Consider the following 18,270-nt stretch of genomic DNA (forward strand, 5'->3'; position numbering starts at 1 on the left):
TTTGTAGTTTTTTAAATTTTTTTTCGTGCTTGACGTTTGCCTTGCAACACACAGTACTGGTGGCATCTGCATACAGCTTGTTTAAGGCAAGCTGATTACAGACAGATTTAAAGACAACATATTCCCTCTGTTGACTCTACACTGTGAGGACCGAAATGTTGTTTCCATGGAAACGGACCAGGACAACTGGACTGTGACACGATAAGGACACGATTGAGTTCGGGCTAGAGCGAATGCATGTCCAGCACGCTACCAAATATACGCATCAACACCCTGCGGTTCAGCAAACTATGAAGGCATGAAACAGAGACTAACAGAAGTAGATTGGAGTAAAATAGAGAAAACACCCACAGAAGAAGGATGGTTGTTCTTCAAAAACGTAGTACTAGAGGCGCAAAACAATTATATCCCTAAAGTAGACAAATCTAAATGTAAAACTAAATTGCCAAAATGGTTTAATAGATCAATTAAAAAAAATATTCAGCGAAAAAAGGCACTTTACAGAGCATTAAAAAAGGACCAAAAAAAGTGTAAGGTACTGCACGCAGGAAATAAAAATGTACATTATAAATATCATATGGGAGATATTGAAATTGGAGAAGGAATCTATGAAAAAGACCTAGGAGTTTTTGTTGACTCAGAAATGTCTTCATCTAGGCAATGTGGGGAAGCTATAAAAAAGGCTAACAAGATACTCGGATACATTGTGAAAAGTGTTGAATTTAAATCAAGGGAAGTAATGTTAAAACTGTACAATGCACTTGTAAGACCTCATCTTGAATATTGTGTGCAGTTCTGGTCACCTCGCTATAAAAAAGATATTGCTGCTCTAGAAAGAGTGCAAAGAAGAGCGACCAGAATTATTCCGGGCTTAAAAGGCATGTCATATGCAGACAGGCTAAAAGAATTGAATCTGTTCAGTCTTGAACAAAGAAGACTACGTGGCGACCTAATTCAAGCATTCAAAATTCTAAAAGGTATTGACAGTGTCGACGCAAGGGACTTTTTCAGCCTGAAAAAAGAAACAAGGACCAGGGGTCACAAATGGAGTTTAGAAAAAGGGGCATTCAGAACAGAAAATAGGAGACACTTTTTTACACAGAGAATTGTGAGGGTCTGGAATCAACTCCCCAGTAATGTTGTTGAAGCTGACACCCTGGGATCCTTCAAGAAGCTGCTTGATGAGATTTTGGGATCAATAAGCTACTAACAACCAAACGAGCAAGATGGGCCGAATGGCCTCCTCTCGTTTGTAAACTTTCTTATGTTCTTATGTTCTTTAAATCATATACTGTTATTATTGATATTATGAACATGCGGTGACGAAGTATTCTCTGTTTTTACATATAAAATGTAATGCGTCACTACATTCTGTTACCAGTCTGGAAAAGGAACATCTCGCAGTTGCAATTTTGTTGACTAAAAACAATCAGATACAATATGTGTGAGTTTTTTTTTTTTTTTTTTTAATTTTCAAACCTTGTTGAGTCAACACATACAACAGCAGTATGTTTATACAAACACGTGGCAGTTCTTCAGCTAATTCTCCTTATCCGTAATACAGCAACACGTCACAGACACCTTCCAATGAGGGCGCATCGTCATCACCGCTCCTTCACCCAGCTCCCACCCAATGCATGCTGGTACCTCTAGCCTTTTATCTCGGACCATCGATGTTTCTAAGGTGGGGTTGCCTATTTCAGTCCCGGAAATTAACATGAATTCACTACAACAAAGATTTTCAGGGATGTACTTCAGCATATACATGCTTTTTCTATGTTTTCATTCTTTATGAAATATGGAAAGGCTTTTCCGAACACCGGAACCTTAAGTTGTGCATAAGGCGGTCTGTGTTTCCGTGTGGACTGTCTTGTAAACGGGGTGGATTGAACCATGGCTGCTTGACAACGTGAGGAAGCAGTATATTTAAAAACACACACAAGACCCGTTCAGATCGTCACACAGCAGACTTCCTGCCAGCGAGAGGTGAAATTCGGGTACAGTGAAACACATTATTTGTCATTAACACAAGCTGCACCTGTGTGTAGTTTATACATTTAATTAACCGTAATGTCAGCTTCTGGGTTTACTCTCCAAACGTTAAACTATCGTGCTTTGAATTCTAATTACAGTATTTTTAAACAAAAGCATAATTTAAAGTCGGTCTCTCATACAGATTTGTTAAAGCGTGTAATGATAGTGTAGTAATGGCAGGTTGTACAGTTCCAGATTTGTTAAAGCGTGTAATGATTTGTTAAAGCGTGTAATGATAGTGTAGTAATGGCAGGTTTACATGTCCAGTTTTTTGTTTGTTTGTTTGTTTGTTTGTTTGTGTTGAAGGGTGCAAGTATATGCCTCAAACTGCAGCATTACATTTTTTTTCGGCCACTCGTTCAGAATCTGGGTGCATTATATTTGTGATTGACCCAGGTGTGTTCGGGTCTGTTCTGTAGTTCAGAATCGGGGTGCATTGTATTTGTGATTGACCCAGGTGTGTCCGGGTCTGTTCTGTAGTTCAGAATCGGGGTGCATTGTATTTGTGATTGACCCAGGTGTGTTCGGGTCTGTTCTATAGTTCAGAATCGGGGTGCATTGTATTTGTGATTGACCCAGGTGTGTTCGGGTCTGTTCTATAGTTCAGAATCGGGGTGCATTGTATTTGTGATTGACCCAGGTGTGTTCGGGTCTGTTCTGTAGTTCAGAATCGGGGTGCATTGTATTTGTGATTGACCCAGGTGTGTTCGGGTCTGTTCTGTAGTTCAGAATCGGGGTGCATTGTATTTGTGATTGACCCAGGTGTGTTCGGGTCTGTTCTGTAGTTCAGAATCGGGGTGCATTGTATTTGTGATTGACCCAGGTGTGTTCGGGTCTGTTCTGTAGTTCAGAATCGGGGTGCATTGTATTTGTGATTGACCCAGGTGTGTCCGGGTCTGTTCTGTAGTTCAGAATCGGGGTGCATTGTATTTGTGATTGACCCAGGTGTTTTCGGGTCTGTTCTGTAGTTCAGAATCGGGGTGCATTGTATTTGTGATTGACCCAGGTGTGTTCGGGTCTGTTCTGTAGTTCAGAATCGGGGTGCATTGTATTTGTGATTGACCCAGGTGTGTTCGGGTCTGTTCTATAGTTCAGAATCGGGGTGCATTGTATTTGTGATTGACCCAGGTGTGTTCGGGTCTGTTCTGTAGTTCAGAATCGGGGTGCATTGTATTTGTGATTGACCCAGGTGTGTTCGGGTCTGTTCTATAGTTCAGAATCGGGGTGCATTGTATTTGTGATTGACCCAGGTGTGTTCGGGTCTGTTCTGTAGTTCAGAATCGGGGTGCATTGTATTTGTGATTGACCCAGGTGTGTTCGGGTCTGTTCTATAGTTCAAAATCGGGGTGCATTGTATTTGTGATTGACCCAGGTGTTTTCGGGTCTGTTCTGTAGTTCAGAATCGGGGTGCATTGTATTTGTGATTGACCCAGGTGTGTTCGGGTCTGTTCTATAGTTCAGAATCGGGGTGCATTGTATTTGTGATTGACCCAGGTGTGTTCGGGTCTGTTCTATAGTTCAGAATCGGGGTGCATTGTATTTGTGATTGACCCAGGTGTGTTCGGGTCTGTTCTATAGTTCAGAATCGGGGTGCATTGTATTTGTGATTGACCCAGGTGTGTTCGGGTCTGTTCTGTAGTTCAGAATCGGGGTGCATTGTATTTGTGATTGACCCAGGTGTGTTCGGGTCTGTTCTATAGTTCAGAATCGGGGTGCATTGTATTTGTGATTGACCCAGGTGTGTTCGGGTCTGTTCTGTAGTTCAGAATCGGGGTGCATTGTATTTGTGATTGACCCAGGTGTGTTCGGGTCTGTTCTGTAGTTCAGAATCGGGGTGCATTGTATTTGTGATTGACCCAGGTGTGTTCGGGTCTGTTCTGTAGTTCAGAATCGGGGTGCATTGTATTTGTGATTGACCCAGGTGTGTTCGGGTCTGTTCTGTAGTTCAGAATCGGGGTGCATTGTATTTGTGATTGACCCAGGTGTGTTCGGGTCTGTTCTGTAGTTCAGAATCGGGGTGCATTGTATTTGTGATTGACCCAGGTGTGTTCGGGTCTGTTCTGTAGTTCAGAATCGGGGTGCATTGTATTTGTGATTGACCCAGGTGTGTTCGGGTCTGTTCTGTAGTTCAGAATCGGGGTGCATTGTATTTGTGATTGACCCAGGTGTTTTCGGGTCTGTTCTGTAGTTCAGAATCGGGGTGCATTGTATTTGTGATTGACCCAGGTGTGTTCGGGTCTGTTCTATAGTTCAGAATCGGGGTGCATTGTATTTGTGATTGACCCAGGTGTGTTCGGGTCTGTTCTGTAGTTCAGAATCGGGGTGCATTGTATTTGTGATTGACCCAGGTGTGTTCGGGTCTGTTCTGTAGTTCAGAATCGGGGTGCATTGTATTTGTGATTGACCCAGGTGTGTTCGGGTCTGTTCTGTAGTTCAGAATCGGGGTGCATTGTATTTGTGATTGACCCAGGTGTGTTCGGGTCTGTTCTGTAGTTCAGAATCGGGGTGCATTGTATTTGTGATTGACCCAGGTGTGTTCGGGTCTGTTCTGTAGTTCAGAATCGGGGTGCATTGTATTTGTGATTGACCCAGGTGTGTTCGGGTCTGTTCTATAGTTCAGAATCGGGGTGCATTGTATTTGTGATTGACCCAGGTGTTTTCGGGTCTGTTCTGTAGTTCAGAATCGGGGTGCATTGTATTTGTGATTGACCCAGGTGTGTTCGGGTCTGTTCTATAGTTCAGAATCGGGGTGCATTGTATTTGTGATTGACCCAGGTGTGTTCGGGTCTGTTCTGTAGTTCAGAATCGGGGTGCATTGTATTTGTGATTGACCCAGGTGTGTCCGGGTCTGTTCTATAGTTCAGAATCGGGGTGCATTGTATTTGTGATTGACCCAGGTGTGTTCGGGTCTGTTCTATAGTTCAGAATCGGGGTGCATTGTATTTGTGATTGACCCAGGTGTGTTCGGGTCTGTTCTGTAGTTCAGAATCGGGGTGCATTGTATTTGTGATTGACCCAGGTGTGTTCGGGTCTGTTCTGTAGTTCAGAATCGGGGTGCATTGTATTTGTGATTGACCCAGGTGTGTTCGGGTCTGTTCTGTAGTTCAGAATCGGGGTGCATTGTATTTGTGATTGACCCAGGTGTGTTCGGGTCTGTTCTGTAGTTCAGAATCTGGGTGCATTGTATTTGTGATTGACCCAGGTGTGTTCGGGTCTGTTCTGTAGTTCAGAATCTGGGTGCATTGTATTTGTGATTGACCCAGGTGTGTTCGGGTCTGTTCTGTAGTTCAGAATCGGGGTGCATTGTATTTGTGATTGACCCAGGTGTGTTCGGGTCTGTTCTGTAGTTCAGAATCGGGGTGCATTGTATTTGTGATTGACCCAGGTGTGTTCGGGTCTGTTCTGTAGTTCAGAATCGGGGTGCATTGTATTTGTGATTGACCCAGGTGTGTTCGGGTCTGTTCTATAGTTCAGAATCGGGGTGCATTGTATTTGTGATTGACCCAGGTGTGTTCGGGTCTGTTCTATAGTTCAGAATCGGGGTGCATTGTATTTGTGATTGACCCAGGTGTGTTCGGGTCTGTTCTATAGTTCAGAATCGGGGTGCATTGTATTTGTGATTGACCCAGGTGTGTTCGGGTCTGTTCTATAGTTCAGAATCTGGGTGCATTGTATTTGTGATTGACCCAGGTGTGTTCGGGTCTGTTCTATAGTTCAGAATCGGGGTGCATTGTATTTGTGATTGACCCAGGTGTGTTCGGGTCTGTTCTGTAGTTCAGAATCGGGGTGCATTGTATTTGTGATTGACCCAGGTGTGTTCGGGTCTGTTCTGTAGTTCAGAATCTGGGTGCATTGTATTTGTGATTGACCCAGGTGTGTTCGGGTCTGTTCTATAGTTCAGAATCTGGGTGCATTGTATTTGTGATTGACCCAGGTGTGTTCGGGTCTGTTCTATAGTTCAGAATCGGGGTGCATTGTATTTGTGATTGACCCAGGTGTGTTCGGGTCTGTTCTATAGTTCAGAATCGGGGTGCATTGTATTTGTGATTGACCCAGGTGTGTTCGGGTCTGTTCTATAGTTCAGAATCGGGGTGCATTGTATTTGTGATTGACCCAGGTGTGTTCGGGTCTGTTCTATAGTTCAGAATCTGGGTGCATTGTATTTGTGATTGACCCAGGTGTGTTCGGGTCTGTTCTGTAGTTCAGAATCTGGGTGCATTGTATTTGTGATTGACCCAGGTGTTTTCGGGTCTGAGTTCAGAATCTGGGTGCATTGTATTTGTGATTGACCCAGGTGTGTTCGGGTCTGTTCTATAGTTCAGAATCGGGGTGCATTGTATTTGTGATTGACCCAGGTGTGTTCGGGTCTGTTCTATAGTTCAGAATCGGGGTGCATTGTATTTGTGATTGACCCAGGTGTGTTCGGGTCTGTTCTATAGTTCAGAATCTGGGTGCATTGTATTTGTGATTGACCCAGGTGTTTTCGGGTCTGTTCTGTAGTTCAGAATCTGGGTGCATTGTATTTGTGATTGACCCAGGTGTGTTCGGGTCTGTTCTGTAGTTCAGAATCTGGGTGCATTGTATTTGTGATTGACCCAGGTGTGTTCGGGTCTGTTCTGTAGTTCAGAATCGGGGTGCATTGTATTTGTGATTGACCCAGGTGTGTCCGGGTCTGTTCTGTAGTTCAGAATCTGGGTGCATTGTATTTGTGATTGACCCAGGTGTGTTCGGGTCTGTTCTATAGTTCAGAATCTGGGTGCATTGTATTTGTGATTGACCCAGGTGTGTTCGGGTCTGTTCTGTAGTTCAGAATCGGGTGCATTGTATTTGTGGTTGACCCAGGTGTGTTCGGGTCTGTTCTGTAGTTCAGAATCTGGGTGCATTGTATTTGTGATTGACCCAGGTGTGTTCGGGTCTGTTCTATAGTTCAGAATCTGGGTGCATTGTATTTGTGATTGACCCAGGTGTGTCCGGGTCTGTTCTGTAGTTCAGAATCTGGGTGCATTGTATTTGTGATTGACCCAGGTGTGTTTGGGTCTGTTCTATAGTTCAGAATCTCGGTGCATTGTATTTGTGATTGACCCAGGTGTGTCTGGGTCTGTTCCATTGTATTCTCTCCAGTGCTAGTTCATTACTGCATTGGTTTGTATTTCATTTTCCATGGGTGAAACTAGTTTCCAACAGGGAGCTGAGGCCAGCTTGGGCGGGTCTGGGAGTGGCTGCACCGGAGCAATAGTTTTCTAACCCTAACCCTATAAACAGCCTTTAAATTTGAAGGTTCAGGAAAATAAAGATTACAGGTGTTCAGGTTCTTTGATAGAATGTTAGCAGTAAGCAATAACACACATGAGGAGTGACTTGTACTGATAACGGGCACGGCCACATGTCTTCACAACCTGACAAGTGTGTTGTTATCAGTGCAACCCATGCCTACTAGTGGGTTATTGAGCTTCTAAAATGATGATTTTGAAACTGTGATTTCCCTGATCGGATTGACATGAGATTTGAACAGCTGGTTCTACTCTTAATTATCTGACACTGCAAAGTTAGCAGCCAAACAGGATGGAGGACACTTCTAAGCCATGTTATGTTTGATATGGGTGTGTACTGCTGTGTGACTCTGTTCATTTCATTATTATGGTACTGACCACTCTCTTGTCTTTTAGCTGCTGTCAGAAGGTTTTCCCGGCATGCTGGTTTGAATAAGTTGGAATTATTGTTCTGTAAACCTGCACAATGGTTATTGATGCTAGTGGAAGTTATGAAAGGATGCAGGAGAAAGACTGCTGAAATGTTTTTTTTTTTTTTTTTTGTTTTTATTTGTTTAGATTTGTCTGTAATGGCAGAGGGGCAGAAACCCACCCACAATCCTCTGGAGCAGTTCATTCTGTTAGCAAAGAGTGCTAAAGGCACCGCGCTGACCGCTCTTATCACCCAGGTGCTGGAGGCCCCCAGCGTGTACGTCTTCGGAGAGCTTCTGGAGCTGCCCTGCATCCAGGAGGCAAGTTTGTTTGATCATGGGTCATTCCATGACAAGTCACCCAGGAGGTTACAGTGGTTGCAGATTTCCTGAATTCTGAATAGGTTTGCAGAGATATTCATGTACTGCATAATCGTTTACATTGCTCTGATTCTGACATGGTTTTCTATCCACTGCAGGACAGTGCTATTAGTGTATGTTAATATTAATGCCTACAAAAGTTTGGTGTAAGACTGTAGGGTTTTAAATGTAAATGTCAACTTTTTGGGGGTGATTTGTTATGGAATGACCCTCATATCAATCATACCCCATCTTCACTTCAAGTTAATGCTTTTGTGAAGTGACTCAGTAGCAGTCTTTTTTGTTTCGTACATTGTTTTCCTTTTTTTAATATGCTGTGTGCCCTGCAGCAGCCTAATCCAATCCTGTTTAAATCTCTCAGTTGGTCGCTGTGATCAGTCTGTGTTCTTTGTACCGTTTCAGGGTACTATGAGCATGAAAGTGGGGCATGTAAATCATAAAATGTTATGCTCTAACAAAATGTTCTTTTTTTTTTTTTTTTTTTTTTAAAGGGAGCATCAATGTATCTATATTATAGTTTAGCTGTATTTTATTTTGTAACAATCATAATTTTGTGTTTATTTTTAATAATGCTTGCAATACTGAAATAACCACAAGAGGTCGCAATACATTGCTAGTGAATTTATGAGAACTTCTCTCATGTCGTGTTGAAGTACGTTTTTCACAGTTATGGCTGTTTGTAAAGAGCCTCTGTCTCTTGGATAGGAATACATGCAGGGCATAAAGTAATATATCTGATTTCTTTCCTTAGCTATCAAATGGACCTTATGCAGGATATTTTCAGCTGTTAAATCTGTTTGCTTATGGAACATACCCGGATTATACAGGTAAACCAATGTATTCAATACAATATATCAAACATTTATAAGTAATGAAAATAACACTAAAATAGGGTATGTTTTTGGTTTGGTTGCTTTCAGCGAATAAAGAAAGTCTGCCTGAGTTATCTGGAGTCCAGAAGAACAAATTGAAACACCTGACCATAGTTAGCCTGGCTGCCAGGATGAAGGTATGAGAATTTCTCATGTGTTTGTATTGCACTGTTTAATAAAGTTCAATACCCACCAGAGCATTGCAAACCCCTCAGAACAGGGAGGCACCCGTATATACGTCACACATTAATAAACTTCAATACCCACCAGAGCAATGCAAACCCCTCAGAACAGGGAGGCACCCGTATATACGTCACACATTAATAAACTTCAATACCCACCAGAGCATTGCAAACCCCTCAGAACAGAGAGGCACCCGTATATACGTCACACATTAATAAAGTTCAATACCCACCAGAGCAATGCAAACCCCTCAGAACAGAGAGGCACCCGTATATACGTCACACATTAATAAACTTCAATACCCACCAGAGCAATGCAAACCCCTCAGAACAGAGAGGCACCCGTATATACGTCACACATTAATAAAGTTCAATACCCACCAGAGCATTGCAAACCCCTCAGAACAGGGAGGCACCCGTATATACGTCACACATTAATAAACTTCAATACCCACCAGAGCAATGCAAACCCCTCAGAACAGGGAGGCACCCGTATATACGTCACACATTAATAAACTTCAATACCCACCAGAGCAAACCCCTCAGAACAGGGAGGCACCCGTATATACGTCACACATTAATAAACTTCAATACCCACCAGAGCAATGCAAACCCCTCAGAACAGAGAGGCACCCGTATATACGTCACACATTAATAAACTTCAATACCCACCAGAGCAATGCAAACCCCTCAGAACAGAGAGGCACCCGTATATACGTCACACATTAATAAACTTCAATACCCACCAGAGCAATGCAAACCCCTCAGAACAGAGAGGCACCCGTATATACGTCACACATTAATAAACTTCAATACCCACCAGAGCAATGCAAACCCCTCAGAGCAGAGAGGCACCCGTATATACGTCACACATTAATAAACTTCAATACCCACCAGAGCAAACCCCTCAGAACAGAGAGGCACCCGTATATACGTCACACATTAATAAAGTTCAATACCCACCAGAGCAAACCCCTCAGAACAGAGAGGCACCCGTATATACGTCACACATTAATAAACTTCAATACCCACCAGAGCAATGCAAACCCCTCAGAACAGAGAGGCACCCGTATATACGTCACACATTAATAAACTTCAATACCCACCAGAGCAATGCAAACCCCTCAGAACAGAGAGGCACCCGTATATACGTCACACATTAATAAACTTCAATACCCACCAGAGCAATGCAAACCCCTCAGAACAGGGAGGCACCCGTATATACGTCACACATTAATAAACTTCAATACCCACCAGAGCAATGCAAACCCCTCAGAACAGAGAGGCACCCGTATATACGTCACACATTAATAAACTTCAATACCCACCAGAGCAATGCAAACCCCTCAGAACAGAGAGGCACCCGTATATACGTCACACATTAATAAACTTCAATACCCACCAGAGCATTGCAAACCCCTCAGAACAGGGAGGCACCCGTATATACGTCACACATTAATAAACTTCAATACCCACCAGAGCAATGCAAACCCCTCAGAACAGAGAGGCACCCGTATATACGTCACACATTAATAAACTTCAATACCCACCAGAGCAAACCCCTCAGAACAGAGAGGCACCCGTATATACGTCACACATTAATAAACTTCAATACCCACCAGAGCAATGCAAACCCCTCAGAACAGAGAGGCACCCGTATATACGTCACACATTAATAAACTTCAATACCCACCAGAGCAATGCAAACCCCTCAGAACAGGGAGGCACCCGTATATACGTCACACATTAATAAACTTCAATACCCACCAGAGCATTGCAAACCCCTCAGAACAGAGAGGCACCCGTATATACGTCACACATTAATAAACTTCAATACCCACCAGAGCAATGCAAACCCCTCAGAACAGAGAGGCACCCGTATATACGTCACACATTAATAAACTTCAATACCCACCAGAGCAATGCAAACCCCTCAGAACAGAGAGGCACCCGTATATACGTCACACATTAATAAACTTCAATACCCACCAGAGCATTGCAAACCCCTCAGAACAGAGAGGCACCCGTATATACGTCACACATTAATAAACTTCAATACCCACCAGAGCAATGCAAACCCCTCAGAACAGAGAGGCACCCGTATATACGTCACACATTAATAAACTTCAATACCCACCAGAGCAATGCAAACCCCTCAGAACAGGGAGGCACCCGTATATACGTCACACATTAATAAACTTCAATACCCACCAGAGCAAATCCCTCAGAAGGCACACTCAGAGGTGATGTGACTCTTCACACAGCAGTACTTTTGCACTTCATTCTTGTGTATTAATATGATTCCCTACCTTGTGGTTAGCAGTGCATTCCTTACTCTGTGCTGCTGAAAGACCTGGAAATGAAGAACCTGCGAGAGCTGGAGGATCTGATCATTGAAGCTGTGTACAGTGACATCATCCAGGGGAAGCTGGACCAGCGGAGCCAGCTGTTTGAGGTGGACCTCTGCATCGGACGCGACATCCAGAGGAAGGACAGCAGCGACATCGTGAAGACACTGCAGGAGTGGTTAGTGCAGTCCGTTCAAATAGTGCTGCTGTTCAGTCTCTGAATACTGTGGCTGTTACTGGCATTAAAACAGGGCTGTCAAAGAGACACACACACAGTGTTAGAGGCGTATCGAGTGTCAGTTTACTTGAACAAGGTTGAGAAAGTCCTCAAACCAGAACTTCTCAGACCCTTTAAATGATTAAAAACACAACCAGTATTGTGCAATATTTAGGGTGAACTTTCGTTACATTTTATCCTGTGCTCCAGATAGGATTGGCATTCTTTAGTGGAGCCTGCAGGTGCTCTGGTCCCTACTCTGGAGTGAGGATACGTTGGGTTGATGTCCTGCAGCTTGCATATCTTCTCATGTTACAGGTGTGACGGTTGTGAGGCGGTCTTGTCGGGTATTGAGCAGCAAGTCCTCCGAGCCAATCTGTGCAGAGAGAATCACAACAGGACCCAGCAGCAAATGGAAACAGAGGTAAACAGCGCCTCCTTATGTGTTAGCACAGTGTTGTGCCTTCTCATTTGTGTCCACATAATGAGAGCACTGGAGGGGCACTTTTAAAGAATATGGCTGTTCTAAGAGGTTCCAATTAAAACTGCCCCACTCCACACTGATCAAGTGCGACAACATGGGTGAATTGCAGACAAGCGTACCTCCTCCACAGTGAATATATGAAAATGAAAACAGGGCTCCTGTAAGTGTCATTGCATTGTCAGTTCTCTAATATTCACTCCTCAATCTTTCAAGGTTACAAATATAAAGAAAACATTGAAAGCTTCGGCATCAACCTCCAGCCAGGAAGTGGACCCGCAGCTGATGGAACGGGATGCAGCTCAGCCCGCTGAGCAGAGACAGCCCCTTAAGAAGATGTCCAAAGTGAAGGGGCTGGTGCCCATCCGCCACTAGCACCCCACCAGGGAGCGCTACGACTAAAACTCCTCCCAGCCTCAACCACACTGCCCACCCACCCACCACTAGCACCCCACCCTGGAGTGCTCTGCTACGAATCAAACTCCTCCCAGCCTCTACCACACTGCCCACCCACCCACCACTAGCACCCCACCAGGGAGCGCTCTGCTATGAGTCAAACTCCTCCCAGCCTCTACCACACTGCCCACCCACCCACCACTAGCACCCCACCAGGGAGCGCTCTGCTAAGAGTCAAACTCCTCCCAGCTTCAACCACACTGCTCACCCACCCACCACTAGCACCCCACCAGGGAGCGCTCTGCTACGAATCAAACTCCTCCCAGCCTCTACCACAGTAACCACCCACCCACCACTAGCACCCCACCACGGAGCGCTCTGCTACTTCCACTAGCACCCCACCAGGGAGTGCTCTGCTACGACTCAAACTCCCACCAGCCTCTTCCACGCTGACCATCACCACATCGAGCCAGACTGAAAAAAAAAAAGAAAAAGAATAAATACTTTTTCAGGCATTTGCAGTGTTTTTTTGGGGTTATTTTTGTTTCTTTGTCAATCGTTTCTTGTTCCAGTGGTGCTGTGTGCTATTGGATTGTGGAAAATGAAATTCAGAAAGTTCTTAGCCTCATTTTGCGGACCCAAGCTGGACAGCCTACAGTATGTGCTGTTGATAAAGAGCAGAGAGGACCCCCAGTGAATGCTGTGTTTGCAGCAGGCTGAAGCTTATTTCTCAATTTCAATAGATACAATTCTTCCTTCATTGCTCTCTTAAGCCCCTTTCACACTGACATGATCTACCCAGGTCAGAACCTACCCAGACAGGACCCAGTGTCGTGCGGGTCAGGTTCGAGATTTCACACTGCTTTTGATAAAGCAGGTTTGACCTGGGTGACAGACGCAAGCGCACAACGTGTGTATCAACGCCCCGGGAGCAGCTTGTTACGGACACTTCCATCCAAGCTTCTCTGGATTGAACCAGCGGCCCAGATGTTGATTTGAGCAAATGTTTCTTCATCCCTGCTGCAGTCTGGCTCATGGTGTGTTTCGAGCAACAAAACATAGCTAAACAGAATAAACAGAAACATTCCTTGCGGAAGTGAAACCTTCCTGCAGACAAGCATTTTGTCTCCCTCAACCTGGGTCAAAGCGTGTCGACCCACATCCTGAGGAGGGTTAACCCAGGTACGGGGTTGTGACCCGGTTAGCTAGGACCTGGGTCCAGACCCAGGTAGGAGTGCCAGTGTAAAAGGGGCTCTAGATAAGGATTCCTGTACTAAAGGGGGCTTGTGGGTTTTTTGTTGCTTAACAGAGTTAATACACCTTTTATACTTAATACACATTTTTTTTTGTAATGTATTTTTTAAGTGTAATAAAGTTTGGTTGCTTGCTCTCTTTTCAGGGATGCCTTTTTGTTAATACAGTGGTGGTGTTTTTTTTTTTACTACTTTCAGTACTGTTTTATTTTTCCTTTTAAATCCCAGATTACTGCTTCAAGTGCTATTTAATGGTACAAAGTGACCATCATTACTACAAATAACAACTGTGTAGCTGACTTCAGTGTTCATTTGTAAATCGCAAGGTCAGTTGAAATTTTTTTTTTCTTTTTTCTTTCTCTCAACGCTGTAGCCTACTTCTCATTGTTCCCTTTGTTTGGCACAATGGGTAATCGTTTCATAAGCAAGCAGAAAGCACCTGGAGTGCTGTTCAGCAAGGGCATTGGGGGTTTTATCATTGTGTTTGTATCATTGTTCTTTTTTTTATGTAACTACCTCAAACTCTTATTAAACTGTAGGGGCTGTATAAGGACCCTGCAGCTAGCTCTGAAAGTGCATCAGGCCCCAGACTGTGCAGATATGAGAGTTATTTTACTCCTTGGGAAATTCCAGGGACTCCGCTAGTGAGGGACAATCACACAGCAGCCCCCTGCTGAGGGGTAATTGCAGGAATAAAATAACCATCTGCACAATTAGCTCAGTACAGACTCCTCTGGACTGCTTTAATGAGAGGAGGAGGAGGAGTGAGAAAGAACTGACGCCCTTACAAAACCCATCACCTCTCCCAGGGAAAAGCAGTATTCCCTTTCCCTTGGGAAATGTGCGAGAAAGGGGGACAGGGTTAGGACACTCATTAGGCACGAGCAGCTCTTTGGCAATAAGTGTGAAAATGAATACAGATTATTGAAAGGTTTTTGTTTCAGTGGTTTTAGAACTGTTTAACAACTGAAAGAAAGAAACATCTTAATTACTTCAGCGCAGATTTGTAATCATTTTACCAAGCCTTTTTATTTTTAGTGAGCTGTTTTAAATGATTCCTGTGTCGAAGCTGCCCCTCCCTCATGGTAATATTAATGAGGGTATAGTGCTGCTTGCTTTTATTGCCTGCTCTCTTCTGTTTGTTCTCGTACATTGTTTTATAGAATAACGGGTAACCAGCCACAATCCGTTCATGGGTGCTTCTACTTCCAGCTGCCCTCTCTTTTTTTCATTACCCTTGTGATGCTCTGATGTGTCGTGGATATTTCCAGGTAGACTCGTGTTCTTTTGAAAGGAATGCTGTAGTAATGAACTGGGTTACTCTGGTAGATCCTGAGATTTGTATGTTTAACATTCCTGCACTTGTTGCACAGTGAAACGACCTGACGTGTTTTTTTTTTAATTTAATATTTATATAATAAACCAGTCGACCCAATAAGATTAAAAGAAGTGATCTGAACTGACAATATTTTATTCAGGGAGATAAAAGCGTGAAAATGATCAATGGAGGCGGCTGTCCTGTGATCATTAAGGGCCGGCTTTGAAGTAGGCAGCTCAGAGGGACTGAGAGGACAATGCCGCCTTTGAGAAACAGGCAGAATGGCAGACGTCCCCCCTCTCTCTCTCTCTTCTCCAAGCAGTGTGATGAAGCCATCTCTTCCCAACTTTCTCGTGCACTAATGAATTCAAACAACAATCCCCCCAGCCCCCCTCCTCCTCCCTGCACAGCACCAAACCCCTTTTCATTTCCAGCCTTGGCAAGTGACACTCGCTCTGCTGTCAGTGTCTTAATGAATTCAGCTGTTAATCATTGGCCATGGGAGCGCCCCTCTGCTCTGCCCCGGAGTTCTCTATATATACCCCGCTCCACTCTGACTATTGTTACCCATATAAACTTGCAGACAGATGCGCACTAAGTGAGTGCGGGAGCAAAGCTTTGCAAAGAATACAAGAGATTCCGTACAACAACAGTCTCGAGAGAGAGACGCACATTCAACAAAGGGAGAAGTGTTTTGGAATATCTGCATGTCAGACTGCTTGATTATATATAATCATATATATTATATATATATATATAATATATAATATAGAATATATATATATATATATATATATATGATAGAGGACTACTCTCTACGACCGACAGAGCGCCCAACGCCTGATGACCATGCTGCTGGTGTTCTTGTTGCTGATGCTGGTCTGCTGTTCTGCTGCACCAACGGGCAGAGAAGTGACCCGGCTTCCCCAGAGCGCCCTGCAAGGTGTGAGTTTTACTATTTTACTGCTGGTTACTGTGCTGTGCTGTTGTCTGGAGCAGCCTGTCTGTTCCTGCAGGAGCGTGGTGACGCCGCTGGTGTGATGTTGTTCTGGTTGGTATTCATGGTGAAGGGTTTCATATTCAGAGAGGGAGGGATTGTGCATGTATTGCACAAGGTTAATGTATTCTTCAATGACTCAGTAGAGATTTTATAATACAATACAAGCAGTGATCAGTTTTCAGCCTTTCCAGCGCTGGCTGGATAACCTGCTTTCTATTCCCTTCGCAACATAACCCCAGGAACATGAAATTCAAATTCCCAAGGGCTCCGAAGGCCTGCTGAAAAAACAAACCAGAGGTCCAGTTGTACCGCATCTCTGCAGCGTCCCTCAGGTTGTCGTCTGAGAAAAAGGAGCTGCTTGAGGAAGGAAGGGACCAACCTTCCAGAGCAGCAGACCATGTGCGTTCACAGAATAGCAATGGAACCCAACGTAGAAAAGTCTAGTGTTTTAGTCTAAAGTGTAGAGAGGGGTGTTGGGGTAAGGTAGGGTAGAGATTGAGGGAGAGTTGGGGGCTCTGTTACAATACAGAGGGGTACAGATTGAGAGACAGGTATAGAGGGTTACAGATTAGGGGTTGGTATAGAGTTACAGATTTTAATATTGTATCCACCTCAGACATTCCCAGATAGATATCCTTCACACGCTCTGTCTTGTCATCTGAACAGCCTGTGCTGTTTTGTAGACCCAGCCTGTGATCCCTTGATGTATATCTACGCTAAACAGAGGACTGGCAAGGGCTTCCCTGGCAGTCTAATTAAACCCCGAGCCAGGCTGACCGTTGTTAGCGGCTCTCTGTTGTCATGTAACGGGCAGCATGCTTGAAGACGCTCAGCTCAACTCCTCGCTGCTCCACTCTGGTTCAGCTGCTCTGAGACTCATGATGGTCCCTATTGTTAGTTCAGCCCTTGGGGCGAGTCAGTGACTCAGTCTTCCTTTCTCTCGCCGTCTTTCTCTTCATCCCTGTGTACCTTTAACCCACTTCTCTTGTCTTGCAATAACGTACTGTGGTACAGCAATGCAATCTTTATCTCCATCACTCTCCTTATCACCTTTCTCTCTCTCTCTCTCTCTCTTTCTCTCTCTCTCTCTCTCTCTCTCTCTCTCTCTCCATAACCCTCTTTCTCTCTCACTCCATCACCCCCTTTCTCTTTCTGTCCCTCTCCCTCACCCCCTTTCTCTCTCTCCCTCTCTCCTTCTCACCCCTTTTCTCTCTCCCTTTCTCTCCCTCTCTCTTTACCTGTCACCCCCTTTCTCTCCCTCTCCCTCCCTCACCCCTTTCTCTTTCTCTCCCTCTCTTCCTGTCACCCCCTTTCTCTTTCTCTCCCTCACCCCCTTTCTCTCCCTCTCCCTCATTTCCTTTCTCTCCCTCTCACCCCCTTTCTCTCTTTCCCTCTCACCCCCTTTCTTTCTTTCTCTTCTCTCTCCCTCTCACCTCCTCTTCAGCCCCTCTGCTCACGGTCTCTATCTGGTTGCAGCCCTGTCAGAGAGGGGCACAGTGGTGTTAGAGGCTGCCCTGGCTGGTGCCCTCTCAGCTGTTGATGTCGCCATGTCGGAGAGCAGCCGGGTGGAACTGGAGTGTGAGGGCTGTTCACCCTGCTTGTATCAGGACTGTGGAAAGCGAAGCGGGCCCTGCGGTAAGGAACGCCTGCCTCTTCTCTGCCATTCTCTTGCTTTGTAAAACACTGTAATCTGCTTTATTTACAAGGTTGCTGAAATACAATTACGTTTTATGACTTAGTTTTACTTATCCCTTTTGCTCAAACAGCAAGCGTTCCAACTAGTTATTGATCTGTGAAAACCCTTGATATGAAAGGAATTGATTTGATCCCAGCATGTGGCACCACCCATATGGTGAATCTCTTCTTCCCCTCTGTAGCTGCCCCAGCAGTCCCGCCTGCGGAGCCAAGCTGTGAGGAGATTGGGCGAGCACAGGGCCAATCAGACGAGAGGGAGAGGAACTGGGCTCTGAGTCAGACATGTCGCTTCTACCGGCAGCGCTGCCCAGCCGAGGAAAAGAGCTGTCTGAGAGTAATGAGGGCGAGCTGCAGGGCACGCGTCCTGCAGTGCAGTGAGTAACAAACTGTCCATTCCAGCACAAGCACTGTGC

At 44.7% G+C, this 18,270-nt stretch overlaps 2 protein-coding genes across 5 annotated transcripts in view; both read left to right on the forward strand.

Moving 5' to 3' along the window:
* The first annotated feature begins 1,614 nt into the window (after positions 1-1,614).
* LOC121327185 (COP9 signalosome complex subunit 7b-like) lies at positions 1,615-13,597 on the forward strand. Of its 4 annotated transcripts, none has more exons than XM_041271045.1 (7): positions 1,615-1,684; positions 7,863-8,035; positions 8,847-8,922; positions 9,016-9,104; positions 11,470-11,675; positions 12,033-12,138; positions 12,412-13,597. In XM_041271045.1, the coding sequence occupies exons 2-7, from the start codon at positions 7,874-7,876 to the stop codon at positions 12,568-12,570; spliced, it is 798 nt and encodes a 265-aa protein (XP_041126979.1). In that variant the 5' UTR covers positions 1,615-1,684; positions 7,863-7,873; the 3' UTR covers positions 12,571-13,597. The 4 variants fall into 4 exon arrangements, with proteins under 4 accessions (XP_041126979.1, XP_041126980.1, XP_041126978.1 ...); XM_041271046.1 differs by lacking the exon at positions 1,615-1,684 and adding an exon at positions 1,727-1,997 and having other exon boundaries at positions 11,473-11,675; XM_041271044.1 differs by lacking the exon at positions 1,615-1,684 and adding an exon at positions 1,727-1,986.
* A 2,408-nt stretch (positions 13,598-16,005) lies between these two features.
* prss56 (serine protease 56) overlaps positions 16,006-18,270 on the forward strand; it is a 10,598-nt gene continuing 8,333 nt past the window's right edge. Inside the window, exons 1-4 of the mRNA XM_041269946.1 lie at positions 16,006-16,105; positions 16,846-16,965; positions 17,639-17,797; positions 18,040-18,231. Coding sequence (XP_041125880.1) covers positions 16,006-16,105; positions 16,846-16,965; positions 17,639-17,797; positions 18,040-18,231 — 571 coding nt within the window. The remainder of the gene's footprint in view (positions 16,106-16,845; positions 16,966-17,638; positions 17,798-18,039; positions 18,232-18,270) is intronic.

Source organism: Polyodon spathula, chromosome 14 (genome assembly GCF_017654505.1).
Source record: "Polyodon spathula isolate WHYD16114869_AA chromosome 14, ASM1765450v1, whole genome shotgun sequence".
Lineage (NCBI taxonomy): Eukaryota > Metazoa > Chordata > Actinopteri > Acipenseriformes > Polyodontidae > Polyodon > Polyodon spathula.